Source organism: Furipterus horrens, unplaced genomic scaffold (assembly GCF_987537825.1).
Source record: "Furipterus horrens unplaced genomic scaffold, mFurHor1.1.pri manual_scaffold_3, whole genome shotgun sequence".
Classification (NCBI taxonomy): domain Eukaryota; kingdom Metazoa; phylum Chordata; class Mammalia; order Chiroptera; family Furipteridae; genus Furipterus; species Furipterus horrens.
In genome coordinates this window covers 192,098,562-192,123,093 of record NW_028327173.1, presented here as the reverse complement: position 1 = coordinate 192,123,093, position 24,532 = coordinate 192,098,562, and the positions used below count along the sequence as shown (strand labels likewise).

At 54.9% G+C, this 24,532-nt stretch overlaps 1 protein-coding gene and 1 long non-coding RNA gene across 5 annotated transcripts; one reads left to right on the top strand and one right to left on the bottom strand.

Annotated features, from left to right (window-relative positions):
- Positions 1-2,559: 2,559 nt before the first annotated feature.
- Positions 2,560-22,731, bottom strand: VASH1 (vasohibin 1). Of its 3 annotated transcripts, none has more exons than XR_016509868.1 (8): positions 20,895-22,563; positions 15,012-15,100; positions 13,766-13,822; positions 12,116-12,190; positions 9,039-9,420; positions 7,324-7,436; positions 5,262-6,432; positions 2,560-4,478 (listed from the first exon to the last, which is right to left on the bottom strand). XR_016509868.1 is itself a non-coding variant. In XM_090271216.1 (8 exons), the coding sequence occupies exons 2-8, from the start codon at positions 21,189-21,191 to the stop codon at positions 6,360-6,362; spliced, it is 1,086 nt and encodes a 361-aa protein (XP_090127342.1). In that variant the 5' UTR covers positions 21,192-21,200; positions 22,701-22,731; the 3' UTR covers positions 2,560-6,359. The 3 variants fall into 3 exon arrangements, 1 of the variants encoding a protein (XP_090127342.1); XR_016509869.1 differs by having other exon boundaries at positions 6,264-6,432; XM_090271216.1 differs by adding an exon at positions 22,701-22,731 and having other exon boundaries at positions 2,560-6,432; positions 20,895-21,200.
- On the top strand, positions 6,294-10,083 carry LOC150017087 (uncharacterized). 2 transcript variants are annotated; one of them, XR_016509871.1, is made up of 4 exons: positions 6,294-6,466; positions 6,712-6,773; positions 6,880-7,007; positions 9,990-10,083. It is a non-coding gene; the product is annotated as an uncharacterized LOC150017087 (long non-coding RNA). The 2 variants fall into 2 exon arrangements; XR_016509870.1 differs by having other exon boundaries at positions 6,631-6,773.
- Positions 22,732-24,532: the final 1,801 nt, after the last annotated feature.

The window sequence follows — 24,532 nt, the reverse complement described above, 5'->3', positions numbered from 1 at the left end:
TGGAAATTACATAATCTTTTCCATTTGTGAGGGGTTTTCAGATCTGAAATTGTATTGTTCGAGCTTTGGCAAGCTAGGGATGCTAAGAATTCCAAATGATTGGTGGGAGTGAGTGGGTGGTTCTCTCCAGCCAGGCTGGATGTTTGGCCCATGGGCTGGGAGTTATTTTATAGCTCCTAAGCTTTGAGGTGCATCCCCAGAGACGCCCTTCCTAGCCTAGAGGTTTGCCTGCTGGTCGTCTGAGTCATGGAACATTTGTACAGCACTTGATCAACAGCTGACAGTGCTCCACTTCGGCTGTGATGGCCAGTTTGGGTGTTCACATATTATCTTTACATCTGGGGAAACAGAAATCCCAAAGAGGTAAACTGAGAATGTCCTTTGTTTTATTTCTTGTCACCCATGCTCCTCAGAACACAGCCTTCCCAGTAGGAGAGACAGGTTATCTTATAGGGCAGCATGCTGGCCTGGGAGGAGGGGAACCACCAACCAGGCTGCTGCTGGTCTGTTTTTGCTTTTTAACTGTTTTACTTTCCTCTCCAGTTCTTGCCCCGGTGTGGCTATTAGACGATTGTTTTTGTTTGGTTATGTAATGCAAAGTGTGGATTAGTTTCTCCTCCCAGGTGTAGGAGGGATCCATCTCTGGGTTCACCAGGGGCAGAGAGCTGATCTGTAGCCCTGCACTTCTAGACTCATCCTGGTACACCTGTTCCCTCTCCTGAGCAAATGTGCAAAACAAATTGTTCCAGGCAAGGGCCAGCCAAGGGAGAGCTTGGGGGTGCAGGTCTCGCCTGGGTTAGGAGAATGTGTTTGGAAGGGAACTCTGTCTTCTGCCCCACTCCTGCTCAGTTTCTGTGCTCCTAAGGCCTGAGGCCTCACCAGGCTGTGGAGAGGAACGGAGTCTCTGCACTTAAATTCTTGATGTTTTGTCGTTCCCACAACCGATTTCTTTCTGGCTGCAGGTGCAAGAGGGCACATTCCCAAGTGGGCTGGCCTCAGAGAGCTGTCCCTGCCGCTGACCTCAGGGGGCCCATCTCTGCCACCTGCCAGGCTCAGCAGCACGGCCCTGCACCCCCTTGGCCAATACTGAAGACTAGCAGGCAGCCTGTACAGGGCCAGTCTTTGGTGTGACTGCCACTGCCTGTTGTCACTGCCCTCAGCATACTGGTCAGATGTCAGGTCCTGGCAGGTGGGGTGCCAGTGTCAACCTCCTCATGTTCCGGGCTCTGAGAAATGCTACCTGCATCCAAAGTCATGTGCCTAAATTACACAGACACATACTGTGAGCCTGAGAAACAGGACAGCAGGAAAGGCGGCAACCCCAGCAGGTTGGGCTCTAGTCCCCCTGCAGTGCATTATGACATGTTCCTCTGCGTCAGTTTTGAGAAGGGGGTCAAACACGTCCATGCTGATGAGCCTGCTTGACTCAGGACAGATTCTTGCCCCAGCTCTTACCCAGCTTCCATCTGCAAGAGAGCAGCCCAGGGCCCCACTGTGAGTCTGTCTCACCGAAGCCCACCCAAAGGCCTTCCACCAGGTATTTTAGCTGCATTTCAGTGTGTAAATTACAACACTGCCTTAGTGTGAAGGTGTGTAAGTCCTAGTTAGTCCCATAGTCTGGTTACTTTATTCAAAGGCCCTTTTTGGTACTAACTTGGATGTAAGTGAGTCTGTAAGTAACAAAACTGCCTCTATATGATGGTGTGGGGTCCGAGACATTCATGGATTCCAACGGACTGCCTCTCCTCTTGCCAGCTGCCGCGCTCCCCGCACTGAAAATGAGGGAGTCTTGCTGTGCTCAAGTACACTTCTAGTTAGGCCGTTGTGGGGATTGGCCGGGAAAGTAGGAAATACCTACCTCGTCTTACAGGTCTAGGTTTTACTCTCAAGAACAGGAAGACGGGAGGAAGGGTTCAAGGTGAAAACTGCTTCAGGGTCTAAGATATTTCTGTGCAAGCTGCTTGCACCAGTTTGGGCTTGAAGCATGGGAAGAGGCCCAGCGCTGGAGGAGCGGTGCAGAGGGACAGGTGGCAGAGGGAGCCAGCCATGGTTCCCAAAGCTGCAGCTTTAACCACCATACATTTTGCACTGGTGACTGTGATGAGAAGGGACTTCAGATCCCTGTTGCTATGGTTTCCTGAAATTATCTCATCTCCCAGGAGAACATTCACCCTTCCTCCCCTGTTCCGGACGAACTGCTGGGGATTAGGATAGGAAGAGCAGGGCTGTGGAATGTATCCTATCCTGGGAGCAGACTGTGGCCTCCCCTGTGGGGACCGAACTGGCCATGTGAGGGACGAGGGGTCCATTTACAGCTGGTGGGGAAGGTCTCCCAGATGAGGATTAACAAGAGCTGGCTTCAGGCTGAGGGTGACAGACTGGGAACCCTGAAGTTTCGTCATGACTGTAGGGGTTGCGGGGTTTCTTGTTGGCTGGTTTGGGGCCCCCCTCGCCTCTGGTCAGGTTCTTCCCAGAGATGCCAGAGACATAGAGGCTGACAGTGGTGGCCGGGCTGGGCTTCAGCCCAAGGTCCAGAGGAAAGACAAGGCTTACATGTGGTTTCTGCTCAGCCCATACCACCAGAGCTGGGGAGACTTTATTCATTTGGGAGGTGAGAACAGGAATGAGACGAAGTGTGAAGTGGAAGGGGAGGTGCAATACTGTGTGAAAAGAGGAAGAACAAAATCTAGTACAATGTGCAGCCCAACAAAACTCAAGGCGGGGCAGCCACCATCCCCAGGCCGGGGGCCAAGCACAGCCGGTCTCTTCTTATCAGATTTGTAGAAGAAGGGAAACTTGGGACCCTGGAGCACCAAGATGGGGTGAGAGGGGTGGATACTGATGGGCCTGCAGCTCTCACCACGGCAGCCCTGCCTGGTCTGGGGCAGACCTCCCAGCCCTTGAACCTTCACTTGGGTTTCTCCTTGGGAACAAGGGAAGTGGGAGGTCAACACAGCAGAGCTCTGACACAAAGAATGTAATCCATATGGTGTCCGAGCTCTCACCTCCCTGCGCGCTGAGGCCAGAGGGTGGACCCGGGAACGCTCCCACAGCTAGGCCCCAAAACAGCCCAGGCAGGAGGCCCAGGCGCACCCCAGCCTCCGGGCAGGCTGCTGGCCAGAAAGAGACCCATCCCAGGGACAGGAAGTCCCCGCTGGAAGGTGTGGGCTGTGAGATGACAGGGCCAAAAGCAGACATGGCCCCTTCTGGGCTCTGCTCCTCAGAACCCTGGCTCTAGACGTCACCATTGCACTCAGGGCTGGGGCTCCTGTTCTCCCACCTTGAGCGGGACCAGGAAAGATGGGGTGGCTAGTGTGATGGATGAAGGTGATGGTGTGTTCAGGCCAGGGAAGGGAGAGGGCTGTCGGGTGGGTGGGTGGGTAGGCCCTCTAAACCCAGTCTCCTTGCACCAAGCACAAGGAGCCCGGCTTTGGGGAGCAATCACCCACCCACCCTTGATCCATCTTCATCCAGCAGCTTTCTTTGACCTCACCTCCTCAGCCAGCAGCCCCTGATTCCTGGAGGCAGAGGAGCCCATGCTGAGAGTGGGAAGGCAGTCCTGAGCCTGTCTGGAGGAGGAGCCAGGCTCCGTGCTCCTCACGGGAAGTGAGATGAGGTGATACTGAGGATGGTGACGAAGGCCCCAAAGTCCCTGCCTCTGCCTCCCCAGAAACTGCAGCCAGGCCAACCCCAGAGAGCAGAGCCTGTGTAAACACACCCGGAGGGGAGGAGGGGTTGCTACATATGAGGAACCGTTGAAAATAAATTTAAAAAAGCACCGCTGTATCCTGTGGTGGTCTCAGCCAGGAAGGGGGAGTGCTCAGGGATTCTCTGCTTGGGATGATCAGCTCTCTGCCTCACAGACAGCTGTTGGGGGTCATTTTGCTGCTTCTCCCCAGAGGCAGTGGGTTGGAGCATCCTTCTAGGCTCTTGTACTGGGAGCAGCTCCCCTAGGTTTCCCTGACCCAAGCTCCCAGCTCCTTCCATCTCTTCCTTTCAAGCCCTGTGGTCCAGTAGGGCCTAGGGACCATTTCTCTCTGATGAGTGGCCTGCACAGGCACTCAGATACAGACCCAGAAACAGCCTCAGCTTCAGCCTCACTCTTCCCCCAAAGTGAGCCATCTCTGCCTCAGATGAATGTGGCAACATTGGGACTGCCACCCTACTCCCCGAAAACTGGGATGGATGGTGAGTCAGGGGCCACAATGGCCGGGGTGCAGACCAGGGCCAGGTTAAGTACCCCCACCCCCTACCCTCCGTGTCGGGGACCCATGAGGAACCCATGGACCTGGCTCTGGGTTAACAGCTGCCAGCCCTTGGTGCCTCCCTGATGGGTACTTACATCAGCAAAGGAAACCTGTCTCCTTCCCTTCCTCTTTGCTTCCAACTCCCGGGCAGGCTGAGAACTGCACTCTCTCTACTGCACTCCACCCCCTCGGTGACAGGGCAACCGTGGGGGTCTCCAGTGTGTCTCTGGTCTGAAGGGAGAGTGAGATGATTGAACAGGATGGCTGCCCACTGGGGGAGCCTCGGCTGCGAGGCTCTGCCCTGGTCCACCTGCCCTGCCAAACCTGCAACTTTCACACCTCCCACTCCCCAGCACAGCTCTCTCTACTTCAGAGATTGCTACAAACCTGTGTTCTCTTTCATGCTGGTTTTTAAGTTCCCTGAACTGATTGCCAACATTTAAAAATCAGGATATTTCACTTAAAAATTCAGAGTTCTGGCCTCTAAACAAACTAGAAAATCGGGCAATGCAAGACCTGCACTCTGAGAAAAACTGAGCAGCAACAGCTGCTTCCATGGGGTACCTGCCCTCTTTAGTTTGCCACAGTCCCCACCCAGCCCTGCAGTCCTTTTAATCACCTACCTGGCCCTGTAAGGCATTTGAGTTTCTAACTAGTTTTCTCACTGTAGTTCTGATCCTCCCTTTTCCAGGCTCCCAGCACCCCCTGCAGACTTACTGACAGCTGCCCCTGGCTGTATCATAGCCTCTCAGTAAAAAGAAACCATCCAACTACCCTTCCATGACCCAAATCCTCTTAACAGCTTCCTGACAAGTAGCCATCTAGTCATTGCTTGAATACCTCCAGCAACAGGAACTCACTACTCCCCAAGGCAGCCCAACTCTAAACTCTTCCCCACACCCTCTTCTCACTTACACCCCCAGTTCTCAGGCTCTGCCCCTCCTCAGGGGCTACACTGTATCCTTGCCCTACTCCTCCTTGTTGCCCCATCAACCTCTTTCCACAGCCTCTCACCTGCCTGCCAATTCTCTTGTGCGACAGGAAGGTGGTGGAGACTCTGGCTGTTCAGGTTATTCCCTGACAACAGGCTTCATCATTGCTGGGACCCTGAAACCTAAACAGGCTGCTAAAGTGAGGGAAGGTGGACCTGGGGCCCAAGCATTCGGGTCTGATCTTCATTTACCCAGCAAGGGCTGAGGTAATAGAAAGCAGGGAGGAGGAGGAAGGCCCATGCCCCGGAAACTGCCAGGGGACAGACCCAGGCTGAGTATACCACCATGTCCTCAGCCACAGTTCTTAGACCCACCAGCTCTGCTCAGTCCCTGCAATCACGCTGAGCCCCGTGCAAGTCTGAGCCCTCAGCAAAGCCTAGCTCCCCAGCAGGGAGCCCGTTTCAGCCACAGGCAGAGCAGGCCTGAGATAGAGGGGCTAGCGGCCTGGGGACTCTCCCCCAGCGTTTCTCTCCTACAGCCCCCAGCACGGGCGTGCCAGCAGGCCACGTCCACACGGCAGCACCATCTGTCCACGGGCTTCCACACCTGGGGGAGATGTCACCTGTGTCAGGGTCCCCCTGTGGGCCACACAGACCTCTCCCAGGATGCCTCCTGCCCTGCTTCCTTTTCCCTTCGTCAAGACTCTGCCAGTGCAGACGCAAGCTTAGAAACACTTCCACCCCTCCGCCATCCTGCCACAGGCCTAGTGGGCTGGGAGAGCTCCCATACGTGGGCTCGACCCAAATCCCAGAGAGTCGCCAGGGGCAGGGGAACCAGCAGAGCCAGCAAGCCCTCCTCACCCAGCCTCGTGCAGTTAGATCTCCTAAGCACTGGCCCGCCAGCCACCGGCAGATCCGTTCCATGTTTAGTTTCCCCCCCAAACCGTAAACTTTAGTTATCAAATTAAAAACTCCAAAAGAAAATACTAACTGCTTCTTGGCCCAAATTTAGGAGGCTTGGCCCAGTGGGAGGAGCAGCAGCTAGGGTGGCTGAGCTGGAACACCCTCTTCCTGCAGCCTCTCACCTGCCCCATCCCCAGCCCTTCCATCCCACCAGTGGGCAGGTTCTGGCAGGTGATTCTGGCCTCCGAAGTGGGCGAGGCTGGGGTACTGCCACCACCTCACACCCGGATCTGGTACCCATTGAGGTCTGGCATGGCTTTGGGCTCGGAAGGCTTCTTGTCACCTGAAGGCCTGCAGGGAAGAGAGAGCAGAGGAGGGGAGAAAGGTGAGTGATCCATCAGGGAGGTGGGGAGGAGGGAGCAGTGGCAGCTGGCCCTGGTAACTGCCCTGCCTCCATTCTTCAAGGTGCCCCAAATGCTGCAAGAAAGGGTGCTTCTGGAATCCTGCTGTCCTGTGCTGTCCTGAGGGTGGTCCTGCGCTCTCTTCCAGGCTCCTGCTCTTTGCCAGGGGTCAGCTAATCGGGCCACAGTTGGCTATAAGGAGAGCCTGTTCTCTACAAAATTCTCCTAGATCCCAGTGAATGACGCTGGATATTGGGGGCCTGCATGGAGCCCTTGTATCACACCAGGGAGGTGAGTGATGCACAACAATATATTGAAAGCAAGAACCAGAGTGACAGGTAGGAGACAAATCAGAGGTGGTGGCCTGGCATTTTAATGGGGTGTTTCTGCCATCTAGATAGAGGCAAAAACCACAGACTTGCTGGGGCAAAAGTTACGTTTGAAGGTTTGAAGCCGTCTACCAGCTGCCACCGGATGTTCACGTCTTTCATAACGATATTCTGGGAGAACTCACCGTCTGGCAGGGTCCCATCCCAACCCCCCCCACCCCCCCACCCCCCCACACACTGGCCTCAGCCTTCTGGAAGGACTCCTTGCCCAGCACCGGGGTAACCAGTGGGCCAGTAAGTACAGCTTTCTCTGGGGAAACGGGACTCCATTGCTGCTGGGAGGTGCAAACATATTAACACACAAACCCATCATCTGAGATCACCTCCCTCCAGCTGGGGCAAAAGAGAACAGCGGATGTGAGAAGAGCAGGGTGAGAAACAAGCAGGAATCTACAAAATGAGAGGAGAGGAAAGAGCCTTTTTCCAGCCTTCAGGCTTGACCCATCACTCACCGCCTTTCGCTGCGGCTGTTCCTGCGGTGGGGGCTGGACTGGCTCCGCTGTGGGGAGGACACATCCTTCTTCCGGTCCTTGGTTGGGGAGGGAGGGCCGGTCCCTTTGCCAATCTTGGTGGGGAGAAAGAAACAAAGACTCCCTGCAGGCTGCCCTAGATTCCGTGCTGCTCTGTAGGAGCCATATGCCCCAAGGTTGCACTGGGCAGGGCCCTCGAAGCTCAAGTAGGTGCTCTGCCCTGACTCCAAATCATCTCGAACCTGTTTTCTAGGCACTAACGCTGCCAGGGCAGGGATTCCTCGGAAGGGCTGTGCAATCCCAGTTGGCCCCTAAAACAGTGTGGATGTGGGTGGAAGTCCCTGAGCTTCCATGAAACTATAAGAGCCCCTTGAGAAAAGGGCCATTGACCCATGCCAGGCAGACGTGCCAGCTGGGGAGGCAGCCTGTTTCTGAGCTTTGGGCTGGGACGCTACCAGCTCAAGGGTGATACTGGTCATCTCTAGCCAATCAGAAGCTCAGACTGGCAGCTGTTAAGAAACAATTGAGAAAAGAAAATGAATTGCGCTTTATGCAGCACAGTCAGCTTGATCTGAATTTTGAAAACATGGGGTACACTGTGGGGATGCTGGAGAGGGGAATATAATATGGGGAGTCCTTAGCACTAAACAGACTGGGAATCACAGTCCTAAAGAAAGACTAGGTAAACCATTGGTTTCAACCTCAAGGTCCAACCTGCTCCCTTGAAAATGCAAAATACTTCAGTAGCAGAAGCCAGGGAGCTGGCCAACCAGAGCTACAGAGGGAGGGGGTCGGCTCAGAAAATGGCAGGTGGGTTGCAGCTGGCTTCTGCCCTGGGGGAAGGTGCTGTCACCCCATAAGGTCATGGCCTAAGGGATGGCAGGGCAGGGCCTCCTGGGGGAGGGCCATGGGGAGCCTCAGTGGATGTGAAAGTGCCCACATCATGGTTTCGGCACCAGGCTGCCAGGAGGGGCAGTCATAGCACAGCAGTGCCCGAGCAAGGGGAGGGGCAGAGCACCCAGGAAGGGCCTGGCAGGCCCCAAGGGAGGCACCCTCAGTCAAGCGGGACCTACGGAGAGGCTAAGATACTGTAAAGCTCAGAGGCAAGCTCCTCAACAGCTCAGGCCACCTGCTCAAGGAACAGCAGCCCCTCCCCATCCTGCTCAGGGGGATGGGAAAGCAGAAGGAACTACTATCTCATTGTCTTCCCACAGTCTGACTTCCTTCCTTTTTCTGACTTCCTCCGAGTCCTTTATGGGAGGGGGTGGGTGTGTTCAGAGTTAGGATTCACAGGGGGAGATAAAGGCTACTTCTACTCAACCGACCATTCCCTCCAGAGAGGCCACCACTTCCTACCCATGGGTCTTTCCTCACTGATCTTTGCCCTCCACCTGGAGCACGGCTCCCCTGCCCTTCTCCAAATGTTCAAGGCCTGCCTCTCCCCCAACCAGCTCACTTGCCATCTCCTTCTGGAGCTTTCCCTAGCCTGCCCATCCGAGGGGACTGTCTCAACAACAGTGACCTCTGAGCAAAGACACTGTGAAACTTTCCACCCACCATCTCCTGGCACTACCTCTGGTGGAGAGGCAGTGGGGGTGGGGTAAGGGGGGATGGCATTCCCACTAGAAAGCAACAGCCTTTCTCCACCCTGGGCAGAGAACCTTCTGCGCATGCGCAAGGCCGGCGCCCCCACTGACCTTGAGCCGCATGTCTCGGGCGTGCCGCTCCAGCTCCTTGCGGAAGTCCTCGCGGCCCAGCTTGTCCACGTCCAGGACGGAGTGCTTCCACTCGATTTGCTCCACGCTGTGCGGGTCGTGGGACACGCAGTGGCCAAGCTTTACCTTCTTCAGCGCGTGCCAGCAGCGCCCGTAGGCGGCCTCGTAGTCCAGCACCAGCTCGCTGAGCGTGCGGAAGGCTGGCGGCTTGTACATCAGATCCTCCCGCCGGCTCATGCCCAGGGCCCCGTAGCGGCCCCCGAAGTTCACCCCCAGCACAATGTGGCGGAAGTAGTTCCCTGAGAAGTAGGTCTTGAAGCTGATGGGGAAGCGTTCCAGGGTGGGCATGCTGTTGGTGAGGTAACTGACATTGTGAGCCCAGCTAAGGAACCAGCCAGGGAAAGGCCCAGGGCTAGCACTCAGGGCAGGACTGGGACTGCATGACCCCCGCCCCAGGGCACAGCCCGTGTGAGGGGCCCCTAGGCCCCTGGCTCCTGACCTCGTGCCTTGCTCACCCGCATACCCTGTTGTCTAGCCTTGAGCCTGGCATAAGTAGGTGCTCAATGCCCTGCATCTCTAGGGGGCAGGGCTCTCAGTGATTCGTGGCTGCCGCTATGACATCAAGCACAGCTCACAAAATAATAGCAGTGAGTTCTTCACTCCAAACTGAAGGCTCTCTCAAGCGCTAGTGGCCGAAGGAGGCAGGAGAGGCCTGCTGGCTGCCCCCCACCCCCGCCTCCCTCTCCCCGTCTGTCAGTCACACACACATTTCTCCTCACCCCTACATTCTCTCTCAGACACGTTCTCACATAGTCTTTCTCACGCATACATTTCCGCAGATGTAGACAATTCTATTCTCTCTTACTCCCCTCCCCTCCCCCTCTCCTCCATTCATTGCCTGCAAATAAAGCCAAGCTTGTTCCCATGTCCTAGGAGGCCCACGCTGCCTGCCCCAGCAGCCCACGCCGACTTCTCAACCTCTCCGTCCACCTGGATTTCCCACCAGAGGACCTTCTGCACCAGCTTTTCCCAGAGGGCTGCCCCCCTGTGCCAGCTGTTGCAGCTCTTGACCAGCTCCTCCTCATGCCGTAGGTTTGTCTGCCATCACTGATCACTGACCTCCCTTCCTAAAGCAACTCTGCTCTCCTCTTCATTCTCCTCACGGCACACTTGCCACAGTCTGTAATTACCTTCCTATTTACTTTCTTATTTTCTGTTGCCCTGGCTGGAATATACATTTGAGAATGGGGACCTTATTTGTCATGTTCTTTGCTGTATCTCTGGGGCCCAGCCTGGAGGCAGGGACATAATAGTAACTCAATAAAACTCTTCTTGAAAGAATGGGTAGAAGATGAGTGAAAGAAAAGCTTGGTATAGATACTGAGTACAGACACTGTGCCAACTGTCCTGCATGTACGCATTCCATTGTCCTGGCAACCTGTGGGACAGGCACTACCATTGCCCCTTTTTGCAGAGGAAGCTGCCAAGGCTCAGAGATGTTCAGGAACTTGCTAGGGGTCACACAGTAAGTAGGTGGCAGAACTAGGATTCAGGACTCCGAAGTCCATGCTATCAGTCATTCAGCCCTTGCACGTGACTGAGGACACAGATGACCAAGGCACAGGCTCGGAGTGCAGAGGATGAGGCACAGGCACAAACTCAGTACAGTGGCTGCCATGTGTGCAGCGACCGAGGGAGCTGTGGCAGTGCAGTAGGGACACAGCGGCAGTCCTCCCCTCAGATAGGGGCTGTCCTGTTTTCTTCCTGCCCATGAGATATCAGATAACCCAGGGAAGGCCTCTGATATGACCATGTGACCCTGCATGGACCAGCTTGTGTGTGGCTGAGGGGAGGGGAATGGTCTCCCTCCTTTCCTGTGTGTGACCTCTGAGGGAGAAGCAATATGGTGTCATAAAGGAGGTGCTGGCAGTGGTCTGGAGTTCTCCGGCTGGCCTCATGCTTGTCCCAGCAAAGAACCCTTTAGACGGGGCAATGCACGTCAGGGTCTCGGAAATGGGAAATGACCGCCACCGAGGACTTAGCTCTCAGGGCCTCTGGGGGAGGGGGACTCCCTCCTACCCCTAGTCTCTTTGTATAATTTAAGGCAGCTATGTCTATGGGAAGGGGGGATGTCCTCCTTAGAAAGGCTGTGCTCCTCCCCTTGGACCATCTTCTTCTCCCTGATCGGTTCTAGCAAGTGGACTCCTTTGTCTGTTAGGCATCCTCCCCTTGTCCTTGTTGCACATGGAGCCTGGTGCCTGCACCAGGGGTGGCAGATGGAATATTTAAAGCCAATGGCATGATGGGAAAGGGGGAGATGTGAGGGATACACAGAGATGAATCAAGATTGGCCTTGAATAGGTAAAACTGAGTGCGGGGCACATGGAATTTATTATACTGTTCTATGATATACAAGCTTCAGTTGTTCTCCAGTAAAACAAAACAAAAAAAGCAAGGCTCCGGCGTGAACCAATTAGGTCGGAGACCTGGCCATACACACCTGCCTCCTTACCCTGTCCTGACTGGGTGCTTGTCTGCCCACCCTGTGACCCAGCTATAGGTCCCAGTTCTGCCCTTTGGGTAGCAGTGACTGAGAAACCCTGTTTGCTTTTCTTTTTTTTTTTTAAGGCAGGCAGTTGTTTCAAAGATTCCACCCATCATCTCCACAAATCCACATATTCTGGAAATGCCAACATCTGGGCATTGAACCTGCTTTTCCCAGACTATTTGGTTCTTAGAAATGGCACCAAGGCCTTTAGGAGACAATGTGCCCTGATCTAGGGTTCAGAGAACAGAGTCACTGTATCCACATGACTCAAAAAAGAGCTTCCCAGTGAGCCCAGGAAGTTAGCAACTGAGGCATGGGGGACTAAGACACCCAAGCCCCTTCACTTTGGAGCCAGGTTCATGACTGCTGGGAGGCAGAGCTGGGAGAGGAGAGCCCTGGAGCCCACCAGTGCTCCCCTTCCAGAGAAGGAAGCTGGGGTTCAGAGGGGCTGGGCACACGCCTGAGCACGTGCCTGCCCCCTCCCAGGCTTCCCGGGGCTGAGGAAGGATACATTCCCAGGATCACGGCTTCCAGGCATTTGATTGGCAGAGCCTCTTTGGTCATCTCCTTGGCCAGGTCCATCAGCCTGGGGGGTAGGAAGGCAGAGACATGAGTACAGAGCCTCTAGCCCTTTCCACATTGTGGTGGGGGGGCAGGTGGACTAGAAATGCCAGAACAGAGACACCACCACCACCACCACTTTCGATGCTGCCTCAGCTCAGGCCCAGCACCTCCCTCCCCTCCCCCATGACTGCCCTGAGCCAGAGAGGGTGGGAGAAGAGGCAGTCACTGAAGATAAGGAAAGAGGCCCCTTCCCTTCCCTCCTTTCACTTCCTCCCCCCAGTCCAGGCTCCTGCTCCAAAGACCTCTGGGGGCAGGGAGCAGGAATGGTGGGCGTGCAGTCACGGGCAGCTCTTTGCCAGCCACAAAGGCTGGGGGCCTTCTGCAGTGGTGGTGTGGGGGCCCTGGGAAAGCACGCTGCAGATGCTGGGACCCTCAGCATTGATCTTGTCCCTTTTGGAGCACGGTGGATACCCGTGATCCAACGTGGCATCTCCAAAGAGCTTGTAATTGATGGCTACTGCTCCCCCACAGCTGGCCAGCTGCCCGGGTCTTGGACATGGCATCTCAAGCAGTTAGACCGGTGACTCCCCAGCCTGCTCCTGAACTTGGAATTCAGACCACTTTCAGACAGGCTATTCCTGAGGCCTCCTTCCTCCCTCCTCACTGACTGGTGCCCCAGGTCTAGGAATGTGGACTGGCCACTGGCTTTGCTCAGGAGGGTGCTGGACTCCTTCATCCCACTGAGGGCGGAGCTGGGCCTCCAGCACACAGCGGCCAGAGGACAAGAGCAAAGCTTTTAGGGTGAGGGAGGCTGGATTCCACCCAGGGGTTTTGGGGGAGGGGGGTTGTAGTTAAGTAATTCAGCTAATAAACCACCTAAACCATTTTTTTGCAAGAAAGTGAACATGGACAGATTGTGTGGAACAAGATGTAAAATTCACATTAATTTTTAAAACACAGGTTTTTGAGCCTGTGGATAGCTTTGGGCTGGGCTGCCAGACCCAGTGCGGAAGTGCTACTCACTCCTCACTCTCCTCTGCCCTCAGGGCTTCTGCGGGGCAGATCCAGCCAGAGGTCTAAACCCTGGCTGGTGGATTAGGAAGTGAGAGGTGCAGGGGGGTCCCTGTTGCTCAGACACTGGGCCTCGTACTAAATGACCAGAAGAGAGTCCAGTAAGGCAACTGGGGTGACTCACAGGTTCCCTGTAATGGGGAGCACTGTCTTGCTAGGCCCACGTCTCATTAAAGAAAAATAAGGCTTATATACAGACATCTACCTGGGACCACCCCCTGTCATTACCAAGGCAGGCTGGGGGGCTGCCCGTCACCCTCCCAGCTCAGCATGGATGTTGAGGTTCCCTTTCATCACGGGAGCCCTGGTGTTCTTCTCGGCCAGAGTCTCCTCTTTCTGCCATTCTTGGGGCCCCTGTGGCGTGTAATGAAGGAAAAGGGCAGTACAGTGGGGCACCTGCCCCTGCTAGCATGCTCCCTTGGGAGAGGCCCTGCTTGGATCCATCCAAAGGCCCCCCTCACGGCTCCAACCCGCCCAGGGGCACTGTCAGCCTTGGTGCAGAGGGACAGAGCATGCCCACACTTACCCTGTGAGGGGTCTGCTCTTCTTAATTTCAAAGAACTGGGTCCCTGTGTGATTGTATCTGCGGTGCTGGTTAAGGACTTCCTGGCTTGGTCTGGAAGAGGTGTGTCCCAGTCCCTGAAACTGAACCTGTCCCTCAGACCCTGGGGCCTAGCACTCCCAGGGGAGAATCCTCCTAGAGGCTCCTGGGAGGATGCTCAGGACCTGATGTCTTGAGAGGAGAGCAGGACACAGCACATACGCTTCTCCTTCCCCACATGGGCCCTGTCTGTCCTCTCTAATCCTCTCTGGCTTCCACCCTGGCTCTCCCCTGGCCTCCCCTTGCCCCCACCCCACTCCACCCCCGGAGGGGAGCCATGGAGCAGGCAGCCAGGCCAGCCAGGCTTGGGAAAGTGACTGAACTTTAGACAGCTCTGAGAGGCAACATGAACCAAGAAAAGGAGCGGGGCGGGGAGGGTTGGGGTGGGGGTCCAGCAAGGCTAAATTGCTGGGTGCTGCTCCTGAGCCAACTTCCTCCCCTCTCCAGGCCAAAATTTCCCCGCTGACAAAGAAGGGGCTAGATCTGATTTTCAGTAATCAGCCTGGCTTTTCTCCTGGTCAGGACCTGATCCTTCCATTTCTGCCTCAACTGCAGCTAGAAGGGCTGGGGGAGAGCACAGGGGACATACAGGGCAGAGAGCAGAGGGTGGAGGGGCCCAGAGCTGGGATACCGTGGAATCCGGGGCCCAGGGGCTCCAGCTCTTTCCATGCTGGCCCCCAGCCATGGAAGAAAGGCAAAAAGCTGGGAGAATATTCCAAGATGTGGAAGTTACCTCTCAGAGCATAAAATCCTTGTTCTCCTCCATCTGCACCCCACCCTTGATGCCCACTGCCTTTAAAACTACTAGTTTTTAAATATCCCCAGGGGAGCTTCCGCTCTCTCCTTTTGCTGGGCTAGATGGACAGCACCTGAGGTCTGGGCCACCCACCAGCAGGTCCCTCAGGAAACGTGTGCGCCATCACATGAGAAGAGGAAGTGGTGTCAGACAGTGGGTCTGGCACTCATCAAAGCCCCTGCCACCCCTAGGCGGACTCAGGCTGCGCTTGCACACCCCTGGGACGCAAACACCCTGTGAACAGCGGCCCTGCAGTTGTGGCACGTGGCTGCTCTGCTGATACCTCTCTAGGACAGCCTGGAAACAAGCCCCACTCAGCCTTTGGACCAGCGTGCCCGCCAGACAGTGCCCATGACCCTGGACCTGGGAGGATACTGCAGCTCCCTGATGTAGCGCTGCACGGCTTCCAGGCGCTCAGGGACAGGCGTGGAGGGCTGGAACGTAGGCACAGTCGGTATGGGAATCTAGGGACAGAGAAAGAGCCCTAGTCACAGAGGAAGCCTTCCAGTCTGCTGCGCACCCAGGTTATGCCACAGAGAAGCCATATGCCGAAGGGGCATCCCAGCCTCCCCCCTACCCTGAGCCTCTCTCCTTGGCCACCCTTACGAAGGCTCCAGTCAGGCCTCCCCACGTCCAGTCCTCCCCCTCCCAGCACTTGACAGCATCCCTAACGTGGAATGTATGTTGATGTTCCAATTTTGTGTTTCTTTAATAATTTTAGAAAAACACAGGTTGACTGACTGTTTTGAATTTCAAATATTCATTAACTTTAAGGCTTAACAAGAATGCCAATATTGTGGTTAAGTTCATTTGAATGTGGGGCTCCTTCTGGTTCAAGTGCTGAATCGAACTGGTTTACCAGGTATCCCCCGATCTCAGGGGCCTGCCCTGGGGGATCACACCAGTGAAGGATGGACACACCCTCAGTAGAAGGTGTCACCCACCCCCTTATGGCACGTTGACCTGGCCTTCCAGTTCCAACCTGAACAGGAGTAAGTTAGTGGTGGCAGGCCAGACAGACATGTTTTGGGACAGGTCTTGCTGTGGCTCTACTTGCCACAATCTGGTCACTTTGGAGGGGTTTCAAGGAGGCACAGAAGCCCTGGTGCCCCTTTAAAACCTCTCTGCCCTGCTAGCTCCACCCCTGTGAGCAGCACGGGGACCTAGGTCACCAGGCAGTCCTCCCCAACAGAAGAGACCTTCCAGTGCCCTGCCCAGAAAAGGGAGGAATGGGGGTGTCAGGCAGGCACCTCCTGACGGCTGGGAGCAGACAGGCATGGGCTGCCGCAAGTTAGGTCAGAAGCTGCAGATCCCTGAGGCTGCCCCCTCAAGAACCAGGCAGTCTCCAGCAAAAGGGGCCACCATGCAGGTGAGGGTCCTGGAGTCCCAGGCCCCCCACTGGCCAGGAGAACCTGGTTCCTGGCAGCCTGGCTGTAACAAGTCAGTGAGGCAGAGGAGGCCAAGAGAAGCATCAGTTCAGTCCCCCTGGGCTACAGAACAGACTTCTTCAGGGTGGAAGAACTAGATTTCCAGGAACAAGTCTCACTCCTCTGGGCTCCCCCTTGGCTACCAGCACTGCCAGCTGTCAAGTGGCCTTAGGCTCCTCACACAGAGAGGTCCCACACTCTTGTCTCAGGTCCCTACCCAGGTCCCCCTCCCATGGGGTGTGAAGGAAGGGGTAAAGCAGGAGTGGCAGGGCAGGGCTGGGAGAGGCCCTCCCTGTAGTGACATGCTGAGCACACTGGGCACAGCCTTTCACATATGTGGCTGCAGTGGCTGAGGCTCTGACACAGTGGTCACTGCACACTCCTGTCAGGGGTGCTGCTGATGGCCAGGGGTCACAGGACAGCCTGTGACAGACACCTACTCACTGTGAAGGGCCCAGACACAGGAGGGAAGGCCCAGAGTGACAGCTCTGCAGGAACATCCTCTCCTCCCCCTCGCTGGTCCCCTTCTCCCTGTCTGGGCCGTCCCCCAAGCTGACCTCTGTCTGTAAGAAGCTATTTCCCCTTTCACACCACACAGCTGCCCAAACTGGTGCCACCACTTAGTCACCAGGGGGATAAAAGTCCCAGGATGAGTGGGAACTTCCCTCCTTCCTATCTGACCACCCTGTGCCAAATGGGCCCTAGACCTCTCCAAGGGCCTGGCTTGACCTCCCCAGAGTCAGGATCTGGGGTGTGGGGTGGGAGAGGAATTACTTTGCACTTTACTGTAAACAGCATGACACCTAAACTCCCCAGGTGGAAGGTCCCGGAGAGGCCTCCTCCACCTCCTGAGTGAGGGCGTGCAGTGATTTCCAGGAGCTTTGGCTACAGACGTAAGAGTGCCCTCCCTTGAGACACTCCAAACAAGGGGAGAGGTGCAGTCCAAGGGTTCTCTGCCTAAGCTTGCCCCGGCCCTGGGCCAGGGCCGGGCAGCACTCATGGAGACATACCTGCCTTGCAGACAGAGGACACAGGCCCTGGCCGCTCTGGGAGAAGGGTAGGACTCCAAAAGAGTAAAGAAAAAGAAGACCTGGGAGCAGGGCCTCAGAGGCTACCATCACTGAGGCTTTGCTGAGAGCTATCTGGCCAGCTTCATGGCTCAAGTGAACTTGCGTGGCAGACACCATTCTTCCGAATGCTCATAGGAGTGTTCACTCACTCGCTCAGAAACAAGTAAGTTTCTGTTCATCCAAGTGAGCAGGCCTACTGTACACTGGTAGCCTGGATTTGCCCCGGCCCCCACCTCCAAACTAGGAGCCAGGAAATGCTTCCTTACTGTTGAGGGTCAGAGTACAGTGATATTGGTGAGTGATATTGGCTTCCCAGATCTCTCTAGGGACAACTGCTTCAATACCAAGGCCAAGGGTTACCCTTGCTGCAGGAACCACTCAAGAGTGAATTCTAGTCAGTCATTCTACCTGGTGAAGCCTGTGTCAGTCCAGCACAATTGGGAGGCTTGGGGATGGTATAGCAGCCCACAGCTGAGTGTGTGGGCAAGAAGCAGGCAGCCTAGAGGTGGATAGAGCCGTTCCAGAAGCAGACCCTCAGCGTCTAAATCCCAATCCTGCCACTCACTGTCTGCATCAAGCTCCTTAACGTGTCTGTGCTTCAGACGCCTCCTCTGCAAAAGAAGCATCATAACAGAACCACCCTCACAGTGTATACACTCATGTCAAGGCCTTAGAACAGGGCCAGGCAAAGCTCAGCTCCTGCTCACTGTGACTCTTACTCCAGGGTGTGCCAAAGCTACTGGTTAGCACGTGCTGAGCCGACGTCCAAATTCATAATCTGTAGTAGCCCCACGGCCAGAGCCACTGTCAGAAGACCTTCAGCAGCTGGGTCTGGGATGAATGGTCCCTGAGCTTTTAAAGGTGGTGGAAGCTTGGAACATCAAGGTGAGATTCTTATGAAGGATCATAGGGTCTTCCTGGATCTGGGATCCTTTTAGAAACAGCTGTCCTTTAACATAACTGGTACCATCTCTTTAAAGGATATTTCCCCAAAGCGCCCTCAGTTCTTGCTCCATTTGTTGGGTATGAATTACATGCTCATCACATGCTTTTACTTTCTCAGTTCCTCCCAACATCCTCGGAAATGGATACTGCTATTATCCCCATTTTACAGCTACGAAAACTGAGGCACAAGGAGACTGCAGACCTTCCATATGTAAGTCATCATGGGAGAACCAGGATTTTAACATGGCGGATCTGACTGCAGAGCTCTCTTTTTATCAAAAGCTCGTCAGGGATCCCAGACTCAACCACCCTGGGGCGACTCAGGGTAACAAATGGGGAAGGCAGGCCAGGAGTGGGTGTGGAGACTGTCGCCAGCTGGGGGAGGGGAACCACTCCTTGGCTCCAGCTGCCACTGCCATGCGTGAGCACAGATTCTCTGTGCCCAGAGCTTCTCATTTTCTGAAAAGATGCCAAAAGTCTGGATCTTCATGTAAAATCTCCCACTTTAAAAGTCTGGCCCAAGTGGTCTTCTTAAACATTGTGCTATCCCAATAAAACATCTCTTGGGCCCACCACGATGTGACCTCTGCAGAGAATGCCTCTGTCTCAGCTCCAAGGGAACAGCCACTCAGGGAGGGCCCGGTGCAGTGGTCAGTCCACTCTGCTGCTGGCACTCTGGACCCAACTGTGGATGCCTCACAGACTCTGGAGCTACTTTCTACCCTGGGCCAAGGTCAAGGAGGAACCCACACAAACTTGGGTGGGTGTTCTATCTGTGACACTCTTTCCTGTGGTTTGAAGGGGGGAAGTTCCAAATTTTCCCATTCTTCTCACAAAATTTCTTCAACACAACCATACCTCAGTCAGTCATGATACACACTCCCCCAGACATCAGCTTCAATCCTTCATTGGCATCTTTCCTATACATGAAGGTTGAGGATGACAAGATGACACTATAGACCAGGTGCTAATAAACGCATGGATTTTTTTTTAAGTTTCCAGGAGAACCATTCACACTCTTCTATAGCCGGGTTTAGACATAAGCAAGATGGCTGGAGAGCTGTCTGCTAAACACCCACTTGTTCATGTGGGAGAAGCTGTGGGAGAGGCGTGTGGCTCTGGCCTCATTGGCATATGTGCTCTGCATGCAATCTAGCCTCTTCTCTTGATACAGGACATGGAGGAGAACATGAACATTCAATAACCAGTACTTGTTTGAGGCTTTAGTCTGTCAAATGTTTTAACACATATCCTCTTATTTAATCTTTACCACAATCAACCAACCCCATATGACAGATGAGAAAACTCGCTCAAATAGGTTCAAAGGACTTGTTTAAGGGCAGATAGATAGGTGAGCAACCTGGACCCAACAGTCATATCCTTTGACTCAATACTTTCTATTCTAGGGATTTATTCCAAGGAAATAACCAGATATGGACTCCAAAACTGACATTATAAAACGTTTCCATAGTGTTCATTTTTAAGAATATATTATTGGAAAAATGTCCATCCATGGTGGATAAGCTAAATAAATTCTACATTAGTACAGAGGGCAACTGTGTAGCCTTCAAAATCAATCTACTTTTGCCCTGGCCGGTGTGGCTCAATTGGTTTGAGTGTCCTCCCATAAGAGCACATACCTAGGTTGCTGGTTCAGTCCCTAGTTGGGGCAAGTACAAGAGGCAACTGACTGATGTTTCTCTCCCTCTCTCTAAAGTCCATAAGCAGGTCTTTGGGTGAGAATAACAAAATAAATAAAAAGCCCAAATCAATCCACATTTTATTTCCTCTGGAAACATTATGCAGTTGCTCAAAATTCATCCTCCAAATTCCCCTTTCTCAGAGGACGCTTTCTCGTGGCCCCCCCATAACTTGGTAAAAACAAAACAGAACACTCTTCTCTGTCCAATCCACCTTAACTGTCACCCTTCCCAGCTCCCTTCCTTTTCACCTGAGCAATGAGGACTAAGCACTGGGCTCTCGACCTCTGTCTGAAGGGCTTTTCTTTGGGGACTTCAGGCCTCTGCCTTTAGCAGAGTGCTTCTTCATTTAATCATAAAGGTTAAGAAAAAGAAATCAGGCATGTATTTCCATTGTACAACACAGAAAGTCTCAAGCACCCTTTCACTGAGCAAACACAGGAGCCCTCAGAAAGACAGGGATGAATGAGACGCGGCCTGAGCCTACACGGGTGACACAATGAAGACAGCTGTCACCGAGGAGTTCCAGCCATGCACAGAAAACTCAACTTCACCCCTCTCCGTAGGCCCTCTTCTGACTGTCCCGATCCAGTGTCCAGCAGCACAGCAGAGGACCTGGTCCCAAAGACTACAGGTTGAGTCCCAGCTCAACCACTTATTGGCTATTTGACCCTGAGTTCCAACTTGAGTTGTCCCCAAACTGCACTTACTTCACAAGGCTATTGGGGAATTCAGTGAAATAACCCATGAAAATATTTTTTTCAACAGAGGAAGCCCCTGTATCCTCCTTAGTTATCTCTGCCCACAGTTCTCTGGCTTAGCAAAGAAGATGTCAAACCACATTAGTGTACTTGTTAATCTGCTGCCCTGCTCACAAAGTGTGGGTATTTTAAGATAGATGAAGGAGGGCTTCCTGGAAATAGGGCATGTGGATCTCACAGAACAACCTCCACTGCAATTGGGAGAAAGTTCATCTGGACAGGTACAGAAGAACTTTAAAAAAATCTTCCCATGCCAATGGTCCCTTACCCCACCAATGAAAGTGTGGCTTTGCTCTCCCAACCTCAAGGTCGTGAAAACCCTAGATCCTGCCCCCAACACACACAAACTCCTCACCTTGGGCAGGTCCGTGGCTCCACGGATCCGCTGGGCCACCTTTTCTCCATCAGGGTGGATCTTGGCCACGTGCTTCCACATCCTTTCCCAGGTGGCCTCGTCCACAGGCAGCCCACCCCGGTTGACAAAGAAGGGGATCCCTCCATCTCGGAGGTCCTCTTCCCCTTCCTCCTCTGGCTCATCGTCTCTCTGGGCTGAGGCCCCTTCGTTGGTCTCCAAATGCCTGACCCCAGGGGAGGCGGCAGCGGCAGTAGTGGGGGCAGCACCGCCCCCGACCATCTTCTTCCCTCCTGGCATCCCCAAATCCTTGATGGGGGCGGAAGGATGTATCGGGAGTCAGGAAAAAGTAGGTGGCTCACAGGAAGCCTCCTACACATCAGCTGCAGAAATAACACATGGCCAAAGAGAGTACAAGGAGCCTTTAAGAAACTAGGGCGTGGTTCTGGTACAATAAAATACTATTCGATAAGAAAAAAAAAATCAGTGCCTCAACGTAAAGTGGGGGGCAGAGGGGATTGGTGGTCAGGGGTCAGCCTTAGAGGCCTCGTACTGTTTGAAAAATGGGATAAAGAGAACACAACCCAACTTGGCAGCCTTTAGAAAGCACCCCCATTTGACAGCGAGAACAATAACTGGCAGCAGTCTGGACTTGCAGAGAGGAGAAAAGCCGGGGGGCGGGGGGAGGGGGCGGGAGCGGTGCAACTGAGGCCAGGCAGCTCAGACCTGCGGCCACAGCGGTCAAGGCACGGGTGCCTACACTGGGCTCCCCAGGTCCTAGTTTTGGAGAGAACAAATTCCTCTACAAAATATTGCACGCTCACCCCTGCGCGCTTCGGAGGGGAGGGGGGTCCGAGGGGGCTTCAGGCCGCATCTGCTCTGAGCCTGGACCACCCCGACCCAAGGGGCGAGGGGGTGCGATTTCTTCACCGCGACCAGTCTGGGAGCCAAGACTCGCAGCTGGTGGGGAGTGGGGAGGGGGCACGCGCCGACGCGCCCATCCACGCCCGCAGCCAGCTCCCTGCACAAAGTGGGCTTTGTCTCTGTCCCCTGTCCCCTCGCTCCCGCGAAGCTGCAGCGGAGCCCCCAGAAGGGGGAAGGGCGGGGCGTGGAGAGCCAAGGCTCCGTCGGTCCCCGGTCGGGTGCGTCTCAGCGGGCAGAAAGCGGGCACCGAGCGCGGCGCTGCGTCAGCCGAGCCATCGCCGGGCGCAGGTCCCTCTTTGGGGCCCGGGGCTCAGCGGGGTCGCCCCGGGCGGCGAGCAGGGGCCAGGCTGAGGTCACCGAGCGGCTGGCTCCGGCTGCGGGGTCGCCGCCCCTGACTGGCTGTAACATGGGCGGTGGCGCGGCCGCGGGCGAAGGATGCTTCGCGGCTGCTCGCTTGGACTCCAGCAGCCCCCGCTACGGGGGTGGAGGAGGAGGGAGGATCGGCGGGGAGGGCAAGTCCGGGGGCTCACGCAGCCCCAGCCCCGCGGATGAAGCTGGATGCAAGTGATTAAAGCCTCGGCGAGAGCGAGCTGCGCTAGTCTGGAGAGCAGCCCGCAGATCGTGGGTTGCACGAGCAGGTCGCGACTCTGCGACTGAGCAAAGCTGGGGCTGCCGCTGTCCCAGTCGCCCCTGGGCCCAGCCGCGGCTGGCCGCGTCCCTTGCCCTCCCGCCGCCCACCCGGCTGGGCTCCGGGCCGCGCGGCGCATGCGCTCTGTCCCCCCCTTAAAGGGCCAGTGCGTTCCTGCCGGGTCTTCCGCCTCCTACGGTCATCCCTCCGCGCCAAGTTACCTCTAGGACGGGGGTGGACGCTCGCTCCCCTCTTACCCGTCCCTCCAGGCGCCGCGAAGCTGGTGCGAGCTGCGGAAGAAGTTTACAATATACCAAACTGTGCGCAAACTCCAGGGAGATTCCGAGCTCAGAAGGCACGCGGTCGGGAACTTCCTAAGGGGAGTACCTCGCAGGGACCCTCAGGGTGTAGAAGCGATCGCATGGCTTGAAAGACCGGGGTACTAGACCAGATTCGGCGTCTGTTTTTCTGTGGGCCATCTAATAGGTCAGTTCCCCTGTGGGCCTCAGTTTGCCAGTCAGCCAGCCCACCCACCGGGTGCGCATAGAGCGCTCCCGGGGCGCTCGTTCTTAAAAGGTATATATCTGGGGATTACGGCCACTACCTCTGGAAGTGAAAGGGTTAAAAAATCACTCTGCTCCACTCCAAGACCTGCGGCAGTGGGAGCGGGGTGCACAGGGTTCGACCTTAGTCCACGTGGACACGGCTGTGGGGTCCCCGCGCCCCGGCAGGGAGCAAACTGCGCCCTTGGGTCTTGGGATGCGACCCGTGGGAATGGAGGGCGATAGTAGGGACGGCCAGTCCGCACAGAAGAGGGTGAAATTACGCCCCATTTTTGTGATCGGGCCCAGGACCGCAGGGACCCAACGTCCCTCCCCCTCCTCAGGACTGTAACGCAAAAAACGGGCGAACGGGGCGCATAAACAAGATACTTTACTAAATTGACAGAGTGCTTTAAAACTCCTCCCCTGTCTCACGCCAGGAGTTAGTGTGACTAGTAGCCTTGTGGGGTAAGTGTGGACTCCTGGGTCCCCTCGCGGGCAGATTCAGCTTCCTTAGGTCTGTAATGGGTGCGTTTCTCACCATCCCCTTCTCTGACAGATGAGGTTTCCACCCTTGGGCTGGGACGGGGTAGGTCTTGGAGAATCTGAGGTCCTCGATGGTCCAAGCTCTTCCTAGTGTCCGAACTTCATGGGTGCCCTGAGCTGCAACACCAGCCTCTTGCTCCTCCAGGGTCACAAACCAAGGGTGATCAGTGAGGGTGGGGTGGGGTGTCACAGGACTTCCAGAAAGCTAGTCCAGAGGGAATCTTCTTAAGCTTGCTGAGGGAAGAAGATGCCAAGCATACAAAAACCACCTGGGGCCAACGACTGCCACCTGTTCATGGTATAGATGGAAAAACCAAGTGTCAGAGAGTGATTTCCCCTAAATTGCACAACTAATTGTTGGAACCGTAGTCTTAACTTATTCAGATGCGTAGCTATCACCCTCACTTTACCTCTTGTGCTAGCAAAGGGGTTGTGGTGGTTTTAAAATCTTGGCAAGTTCTTTACCCTTCTTTCAAAAGACAGAGTTCTGATTCCCACCCCTTGAGTGTGGGCTGGACTTAGCGCCTGGCTTCTAACAAATAGAATATGGTGGAAGTGATGTAATGTTATACCCCACAAGCCTGAGTGGTAAAAAGTAGACATTCCTCTGGTCGCTTTCTTACTTCCTCAGGACGCCTACCCTTGGAACCCACCCTCTGTGCTGTGAGGAAGCCTAAGCCACATAAAGAGGTGACAGGAGGTGTTCTGGCTGGCGTCTCCAGCTGGGCTCTCTGCTGACAGCCAGCATCAATGGGTGGGGAACAGAGAGACCAGTCCAGCCTCCTGCCTGGAGTCTTTCAGCTGAGGATCCTGATGTGGAGCAGAGACAAGCCAACTTCTCTGCCTGAATTTCTCTCCCATGAAAATTAAAAGATAAGATTGTTCTAAGCCACTAAATTTGGGGGCACTTCGTTATACAGCATTAGATAACTAATACTGTGGGTTTCCTGAAATGATAAATAATAAAATAGATTTGGGATAGTCACTGAAACAGTAAGTTC

Coding starts and splice junctions, on each gene's coding strand:
- VASH1 (XM_090271216.1), bottom strand. CDS start 21,191: ATGCCAGGAGGGAAGAAGATGGTCGGGGGCGGTGCTGCCCCCACTACT. Junction 9,421..12,115: donor GAAGCCGTGATCCTGGGAAT/GTATCCTTCCTC, acceptor TCACAATGTCAG/TTACCTCACCAACAGCATGC. Junction 7,437..9,038: donor CCCGAGACATGCGGCTCAAG/GTCAGTGGGGGC, acceptor CTCCCCACCAAG/ATTGGCAAAGGGACCGGCCC.